Consider the following 9,113-nt stretch of genomic DNA (forward strand, 5'->3'; position numbering starts at 1 on the left):
TCTTCTCATTCATTCTAGGTTTTCTATTCCTATGAAAATCCATCGAAATCTACCGCACTCCACTCTCCTTCGATCAAATCGAATTCTTCTCCTTGCAGCGGGAGTCCGATCCCTTACACTTCCCCTGCTGATTCCGAGCCATATTTGTTGACGTCAAGACTTGGTCGGATCCTGGCGGCGAACATAGGAGTAAATAGCGAAGCAGCAAAGAGAACCCAGCGTGGCAGAGAAGGTAGTTTGTGTGAGAACGAAACCAAGTATCGATGCAATCAACCTGAAAGATTTGTGAGTAAAGAGGCAAGGTTCGAACGTAATCATTGTCTTCGAATTCGAAGAGGCAAACGGCGCAGTCGCAGCGTGAAGATAAACGATGAGAAGTGTCGTTGAGTTTGCTGGTGTATAGGGCAGCGTAAAGGAAGAAAGGGATGGTTTTGATGGTGATGAAGATAATGATGATGGTGGTTGGGGATGAGAGTGGTGGTGAGAAAGAATTTAGATGTGAGTGATGTGTGGAGTTAAAAGAAAAATTAGAGTTAAGTTATATTAGAAGGTATTTTAGAAATTTCAAATAATTTTTTAGGATTAAGGTAGTTTTGTTAGCAAAAATCCATCTTTTATAGATAAAAATGATAATTTTATTTATTCGTAAATAGATTTATCAGCATTATGAATTTTCATAGATAAAAATGATAATCCACTCGTAAAATAAAAAAAAGCCAAGAGATTTTTTCTAATAAAAAACCAAAAAGGTTTGTCATTGTTAGGCTTGATGGTATCATTGGTATGTACATTTGTCACATACTCCTCAAGTCCTCAAGCATTTGGTTTGAAGCACGTAGCCAATAATAATGGACAAACTTACAAGGAAAATCAGCAAAACCGTGTGCGCCTTAATTTGTTATCTTCTTTCTAAACGCTTCTCATTAATAGTTGTAGACTACTTGTACATAGAACACGACATTTTCAATTTATCATTAATATGGACAATGCAGACACGCTGTTGTTTTGTTGTATCTTAGTCTAGCTTGATTCTTAAAAACTTAAATTAATTTAATTCTTACGAATTTTGATATTATATAATAAAATTATTTTTTTTAAAACTTAACTTCATAAAAATAATTATATATCTAATATCATATACTGCAGTATTCAATTAATTACCGTCAAATAAACAAAAACTAATAAATTATGATCTCTCCAATCTCCACCACCTAAAAAATAAAGTAAAATAAAACCTTTTATATGCATAACTACTAATTAAATGTTAATTATTGAATAGCTTTATAGCACCACCTAAACAGATGCTACTTAAATTTGACACTTAATATCAAGTCCACCACTTAAATTAACCTAAGCAACTTAAAAATAGTAGGTCTCAATATTAAGGGGGTCTAAAGTCTAAACAGAGTTCTAAGTGATGTTTTGACTTTTGAGAGTATCTAATAAATAATAATTCCTCAATTATTTACCCTAAATCAAATTGGTCATCTTCGTATGAACGGGTTGACTTTCTCAACCAGAATACATCCCATTTTTACTTTTGTCTTTGATTAAAGCCTGGTTTTGGAAAATGAATTTGTTATTCTGAGATGAGGTGTTGCTTGTAACAGAAAATAAGGTTATCCAATTCGAAACCCACGTAAGGTAAGGGGTTTGTGTCCTAAATTTGTGTACCGAGTCAGCAAAGTTGAAAACTTTTCTGTCATCCGAAATGACCCACCAACCCTCTTCTTCTCAATCTGTTGTTGCTGACAGCGCAGCCTTTGCCCCAAACTCAAGGCTCCTTCCTTATCCCCCTCCGTCACAGATATAGAAGAAGAAGAAGAAGGTGGAGGGGTTCGCTGCTATTGCTATGGCCTAACATCAATAAAAAGCTTCTAGTTTTGGCGATTCTCACACACGCTCGCTCGAACTCATGGGTCTCGTGTTTTGCTCCCTCTCCAAATTCTTATTATGCGCCATTTCTGGAGCTCTCACGCTGTGTTTTGCCGTAGGTAATGATCAACAGCAACGTATACATGGTTGTTTTTCTTAATTTCATTTGCTGATAAATGATTGATTAAAGCTGGTTTACGTGCCCCAAAAAGTTTTGTTTTTGCATGGTGGGGCTTGAATAAAATTGAAAGAAGAAGAAAAAGAGAGGAAAAAAGGGGGGGGGGGGGTTAAGGTTAAACCCTTTTTCCGGGTTTTGTTTGACCAAAAATTAGGAGATTTTTATAGGATTTGCTTTTGATTTTGGAAAAGAATCAGAATTTTTCCCCCAACCTCTCTTTTGTCTTATGGAAGCTCGAATAGGAAAGGAATAAATTGTGTGCAAAAGTCAATTTGTTTTGGGGGATTTTATGAATTAATGAATTGATGGCAGATTGGCAGTGTAATTTCTGAATTCAGATTAGTTTGACGATTGTTGGTGTAGATGCTTTTGTATGGTAAAGTTTGTGAATTTGAGCGTCTAGGGGTTTTTACTGTTTTTACCTTATAGCAAGTAGCCACTCTTTTTAAGTGTTCTCATCTGGGTGTGAGGTTTGTTTCTATATTGGTGTCATGTCTTGTGTTTCTGACTTGCAGCTGGAGCCCTTACCGGAGCTATAGCTGGTGCTTTAGCTGCTAAGGCAACTCACAGTGGTTTGCTGCGGGGAGCTTCATTGGGCGCTGTTGCTGGGGCTATACTCTCGGTGGAAATCTTGGAAGCTTCCCGTGCATATTGGTGCATGGAGCAAACTGGCTCACGGGGCACGTCATCTATGGTTGGTACTCATTCCTCTCAATTTTCCTTGGTTTGAAGTGATATATGGCAAAACTATGGGGGAAAACATGGCTACCTTTTAGTTTCAAATGTCTTTGTATGGAATATAGATGCCCTTTTTACTTGGTTGTGCTTGGCTGTTAAGTAGCATCTGATATTTGTTAATAGTATGCTTTGTTTAATTCATTGTCTTAAAAAATGCAGGCAGATTTCATAGAGGAACTTGTTCGTGCTAGGCTTATAGAGGAATCAATTTCACCTGACATTTTAACTGCTTACAATTTGCAGGTAATTTTTGTTATTTCTGTTTCCTCCTCCTTTCCCGTTGTCTGTTATCTGTGTCCATCTCCTCATATTTGCCTTCTAAAAGCGATGACTCTTAGCTATTTTAATGTGAATGCACTACCTTCAATTGGTTTTTCACATTTTGAACTAATAGCACGTCACATATCATATACAAATCCAAAATTAACAAAACAGAGAAAGTTTCACCATGTAATTTGTAAGAAAGTAACAACGCAGATCTGAATTTATGGAACGTGAAGATATATTTGATTATTTATCCAGACAGTTACAACATATAGTATGACAGAAGCAAAACAATTTGACATCCGATAAGCTTGTTTCGACAATTGGAAACATTTGTAAGAGGCATAATCAAACATGGTCTGGTACCCTGGTTAATCGAATTATCCATACAAGGATTTTGCTTTCATTTATCTGACATAAGACAATTTAGAAGTGGTAGGAGACTTTGGACTAGATATTTCACATTCAACAACTTTTCCTGGGATATTCAGTTTGTTCATTCCAATCCAAATATAATATTGTTCTCATTGGATGATTTTTCATTAGTTGAACATAGTTGATTCGGCCAATCATATGATTCCCAATTGAAGTTAAGACTTTAGAAGTAAAATATGAAACTGTTGGACATCAAGACCAATCCTTGGTCTCCCATGCTACCAGTAGTTTTTTATCATGATTATTCTGTAGAACTCATATTGATCATTTTATATTTTTATTTACTTACGCATGAGTACAATAAACTTTCAAAATTCTGTGTGTTGATTCTGTATGCTATACTACTTCCACATGTTTACTGCTTACAAACTTTCATTGATTAGTAGTCTGTATGAGCATAGCTAGTTTCTAATGTATGGTTATTTTCTATAGTTTGAACAGGTTGCCCATGGTAATAGAGGCTACGATGAGATTCACGATGTTAATAATGTAGTAGCATCCAGAGGAATGACAAAGGATTCATTGAACAAGTTACCACAACATGTCATCTTGAAGGACATGAAAGCAGAGGATACCTGCTGTGCAATATGTTTACAGGTGATGTTCTTTCTGAGCCAATGTTTAAATATCCTGATCCCTTTTCTTCATGAATTCTTGTATAGCCACAAAGAAGCATTTGATTGGAGTAGTACATGTTACAGTCCTTCATTATCTCCATATGAACTTTAGATGATGTTGGTAGCGTAGTGACCCTAACAATGAGAGGTGAAATTTACAGGACATTGTTGTAGGAGAAACTGCAAGAAGCTTACCACGTTGTCGTCATACATTTCACTTGACATGTGTGGACAGATGGCTAGTCAAGAATCACTCTTGTCCTGTTTGCAGACGAACTGTGTAGTCATACTTTGCTCCTTGGCCGTTTAGGGGTTAAATCTTTTGAGAATTTGAATAGAACATAACCTTGTTTATATGCTCATCTCTATCATTGATTCCATTGCTCTAGAAAAAACGAGGTTAAAATGATACACCATCAAATGATAGACATGTGAACATATTCAGAGAAGATACAAATCCGTTTTTGTTATTTGAAAAGGGGCTATTGTACAGTTGCCCTCTCTCAGTTTGTATGTATCATTGTGTAATGCAATTCAATATATAGTTTAATGTAAATAAGAAAATATTGGAACCTAGACTAAACATGGATGTGGAGAAGTTCCACATTAAATAATCATGAACATTGTCTGCAAAGTACAAAACTACAAACTCAGAAAAATCAATCTGTGGTAATAAAGGTCGACATCTTTTCACTCAGACCATAAGTCTTGTGTTGAATATGTATCTGTCAAATACAAGCAGTAATTTGAATCACTGAGTACAAGTGTGTAACATTATTATTATACAATGATTTTTCACAATGAAACTATCTCCCAAACAATGCCCGCCACTATTTTACTTGATTATTTCTTATGCTGGCAGTAAATTTTGATCTTCAACCACCGAAGGCAAAACTTAATTGAAGAGATCTATACAGGGCAAACAGCTAGCAGCATTGATGCATAAAATGAATAGGACACCATGGAAGCACTTCACACAGCAACTGGTTCAGGTCTTTTGCTGGTTTTGATACCTCTTATAGCTGCAAGGGATTGCAATCAAGCAAAGTATTCAAAAATCACATTTTCCAAGCATAGCAACATAAGCCAAACCATATATCAGAAATTATTATTTAATTGTTTACCTTCAGCATAATCTTTAGCTCCAAACACAGCAGAACCAGCAACGAGAGCATTAGCTCCAGCTTCAATCACCTGCCAAGCAAGATTAAACTCAGTTGGATCTTGAAATTCAAAAGGATCTCTGGTTTCTATACCCTGTAGAGCATCTGAATTTGATGAATAAACAAGTATGCGCTTCCCTCATTTCTTTATAGTAAAATACACTATGGAAATGTTGCGTTTTTCATGACTAATTACACTTGAAATAAGCAATAATTCCCCAATTCACCATAAACAAGACTTGTTACAGATCAGTCTAAATTATAGATGGATGGAAGATATTATTTATAAGGCACCTTGTAAGCATTTGCAGGACCAACACCACCATCCACTTCAATCCACGGATTTACACCCTGGTAAGAACGAGAGGTAGAAAAAATGCATTTAGAGTTTATGTAAGACACAGAAAGTTGAAAGGAAAGAACAAAATAATACACAAACACACGATGAAATGATTGCATCATGTACCTTCTCCACACACAATCTTCTCAAATCAGCAATTTTCTTTACTTGGCTCTCGATAAAACTCTGGCCACCAAAGCCAGGGTTCACGGACATAATTAGGACCAAATCAACCACTGCCAATACGATAGTAAAATATCAATTTTTCTATCTTTAACTACCAAAACAAATTAAAAAATGGAATGCAGAAGTTCAATATGTTGTGAAAGAAGTTTTTTTTTTCGCTTTTTGTTACTTCCTTTAATTAGGAAACAAAATGTCCATGTATTTTTCATGAGTAGTTAAAATTAATAAGAAAATAAACTGAGTTTCCTGTTATATCTACAGAACTGCTCAAAATGTACCCTTTTGGCCAAGAGAACTACACAGTACACATATAGCAGAATAATATGCTCACTACAATTAGAACTCCAATTTACTGATAAGCTTCAGCAACATTTTGTTCTATACCAAGCCTATTATGAAGGTTGGTATTGGCCAGTGGGCTAGGCTTTAACAAGCCACATATAGCAAACTGAGAACTAATCATTATGAATGTTCTTATTATATAGCTAAAATATAGGGGGGAAACATGGGGAATCAAGTGCTCACCATCGAGAACATATTCTATTGCACTTAGTGGGGTAGCAGGGTTTAGGACAACTCCAGCTTTAGCTCCCAGGCTTTTCACCTATATCAAAAGAGTGTAATCATATATATTTGAACTGAAAAGCTAAGAGGGGAGTGGAAAACTTTCTAGTTCTGTCTTAAAAACATTTTTCCCCATCTCATATATGTTGTTCATAGCCTGAAACCAAGAAACCAATACTCTTTAAAATCATAAACTCAACAGTGAGGCCTCAAATTTCATGCTACAGAGCATATATAGCTTTTGGAAAAGGAACACTCCTGAGAAAAAACAAGGCAGCTTAACTCGAAAATTAATTTAGATACTTAATTGATATTAAGAGGCTAAGCATACCTCATCAGAAATAAGTAGATAGCTTCATATAAGTCTGGCCATATACAAAAAGAGACCAATGGCTTCTACTGCATTTTACCATAACCTAAATAATAGTTGATTACTTACCCACACAAACAAAGAAATGGATAAAAAAGAGAGATGTGAAGTAATTTTACCATTGGGTGTTCATTGAAATATTAAAACATTCTAGGAAATGCTGAGTTTTAGGATTTACTCTACTTTTGTTTTAGGAAATGCTGAGCTCATTCTAAGGTTTAATCCTCCTTCACAAATTTCCTTGAGGCTTTTGTGAACTCTTTCCATCCATATAATAGAATAGAAATATATGTACTAATGTAAGTAGACATGGCATTATCTCTACAGGTTAATCATATTGGTTAAGTTCTAATCAAGTTAATCCCCTTTGTATCAACTTTCAGTTGAAACAATATTAGTTAAGAAGTATACAGATCAAGAGGAAACCTTACTTGATTAACTGTCCGATGTAAATGAATGGTGGAAGATTGCTCACAGTGGATACTGACTATGTCAGCTCCTGCCTTGATAAAATCTGGCACCCGCTGTTCAGGTTCTACAATCATCTGCAGTGCTTTAACAATAGTCAGAAAAAGTACATACAACGTTAAGTCATCTAAATGCAAAATATGTATAAAGATGAGTACCAGGTGCACATCCAGAGGAAGATCAGTCACTGGGCGTAATGCATCAACCACAAGAGGTCCAATTGTAATGTTTGGAACAAAACGACCATCCATTACATCAACATGAATCCAATCACAACCAGCTAACTCCACTGCTTTCACCTAGACATGTTAAGGAACAAACTTCAAGAATCATAACTGCTGAAAATCAGAAAACATGGTAAGAGTGACTTGCTAACTAAAAGACATAGCTACTAATATTCGCAAACTTGGTAAATGGATTATGATTAATATATTAAACATTGTAAGAAACTGTTGTCTTTTGACTGATAATCTTCTTGTTTAGTAGCCAAACCAAAATATTGGATATTGAATACAGAATATAACGCGTATTATAGAACCTGCTCTCCCAATTTCGAAAAGTTGGCAGAAAGAATTGACGGAGAAACAATGATGTCACTCTTTGAAAACTTGTCCACACGAGACGAAGCCTTCACTATGGTTGAAAATCTCCTCCTGAACTCACAAGATAGCAATTAACAAATCAGGATTAAAGCAGAGCACATTATCCCTTCAAGAAGCACTACACACTGCATAAATATATTGACTTTAGGGGAAATAGTTTCATCAGAAGGTAGCAATTTCTTTATCCTGTTATTGTGAATAAAACTATCAAACCTCATGCATTGGCAATAGGCCAGTGTCAAATCTAATAGCAAGGTTGCAAATTAACAGAATCATCAATTATCTGACTTCTAAAACAGCATAAAAGGTTGTTAGTTCTTGCTCCCCTTTCAAATGCCTAGAGTTGATTACATATAAGATCTAACAAAAACCAGCATAAGAATGGGACAACACTTGCATGATGGTAACATTCTCATCCAGAGCAAGGTATCACGATAGACACCCTAAAGGTGTTACAGAATTGAACTGATTTCAATCATAATAAAGACTTTCAGATTTCCACAGCAAAATTCAAAAAAAAATTTCTAGATTTCAATAGATTTGCTTCCAATGAACACAGAATTCAGTGAAAATAATAAAATAAAATAAAACTCGTGACTTTATATTGCTTAAAAGCGAAGAAAAAGGAAGGAATATACCTAGAGAAAGTGAGGGAAGGTGGTTGGGAAAGAGAGGTTTTAGAAAGATTGATTCCATTGATTTGGGATTGGAGGGTTGATGAACACAAGGAGGTAGCAGCCATCTTCGAAGTTTGAACCTCTTGGGATGTTTCAGTCTCTGGTGTGTGAAGTATGGTATGAAAAATATCCCCAAAAAATAAAAGAATATATATAGTGGGAAAATCGTGTGGATGACACGTGGTGTGTTGGTGGGGATTTGCTTATCGGAAATGGTTGGCGCTCTGCTCCTCACATACCATCGCGTCGTTCCTGACCTCAAAACGAAGGGAAGAGAGGACAGAGACTAGCAGCATACACACAAGGGGCATTTTAGGTTTTTCATGCCTACCCGTCGTTTATTTTATTTTAATTGACTTCTTTCCAACCTTATTTTACACCAATTCTTATCTTGAAATGTATTGGAAGTATAAATATTTTTACAAATATTATTTATACATTAAAATTAATTATTAAAAAAATTTTGCTTGATAGACAATATTTTTGTGAATAACATGAACAATGAATTTTAAAATTAGTTCAATAAAATAAAAATACATTATATTTAATTATTTATCTAAATTTTAATATTAGAGTAACCATTCGTATACCTAATAAATTAAGCATTCAATATATCAATTGTTCATATTATTTGAT

General features: G+C 35.1%; 2 protein-coding genes across 3 annotated transcripts; one reads left to right on the forward strand and one right to left on the reverse strand.

Annotated features, from left to right (window-relative positions):
• The first annotated feature begins 1,512 nt into the window (after positions 1-1,512).
• LOC107472219 (NEP1-interacting protein-like 2) lies at positions 1,513-4,804 on the forward strand. Of its 2 annotated transcripts, none has more exons than XM_052258436.1 (6): positions 1,513-1,644; positions 1,761-1,994; positions 2,569-2,747; positions 2,951-3,034; positions 3,923-4,087; positions 4,269-4,804. In XM_052258436.1, the coding sequence occupies exons 2-6, from the start codon at positions 1,916-1,918 to the stop codon at positions 4,389-4,391; spliced, it is 630 nt and encodes a 209-aa protein (XP_052114396.1). In that variant the 5' UTR covers positions 1,513-1,644; positions 1,761-1,915; the 3' UTR covers positions 4,392-4,804. The 2 variants fall into 2 exon arrangements, with proteins under 2 accessions (XP_052114396.1, XP_015947250.1); XM_016091764.3 differs by having other exon boundaries at positions 1,529-1,644; positions 1,756-1,994.
• Positions 4,773-8,797, reverse strand: LOC107472214 (ribulose-phosphate 3-epimerase, chloroplastic). Its single transcript, XM_016091760.3, has 9 exons — positions 8,439-8,797; positions 7,737-7,851; positions 7,357-7,497; positions 7,162-7,275; positions 6,322-6,400; positions 5,737-5,846; positions 5,565-5,621; positions 5,232-5,301; positions 4,773-5,129 (listed from the first exon to the last, which is right to left on the reverse strand). Exons 1-9 carry the CDS (start codon positions 8,540-8,542, stop codon positions 5,080-5,082), a joined length of 840 nt encoding a protein of 279 aa, XP_015947246.1. The 5' UTR covers positions 8,543-8,797; the 3' UTR covers positions 4,773-5,079.
• Positions 8,798-9,113: the final 316 nt, after the last annotated feature.

The sequence above is a fragment of the Arachis duranensis genome, chromosome 1, assembly GCF_000817695.3.
Source record: "Arachis duranensis cultivar V14167 chromosome 1, aradu.V14167.gnm2.J7QH, whole genome shotgun sequence".
Taxonomy (NCBI): Eukaryota; Viridiplantae; Streptophyta; class Magnoliopsida; order Fabales; family Fabaceae; genus Arachis; species Arachis duranensis.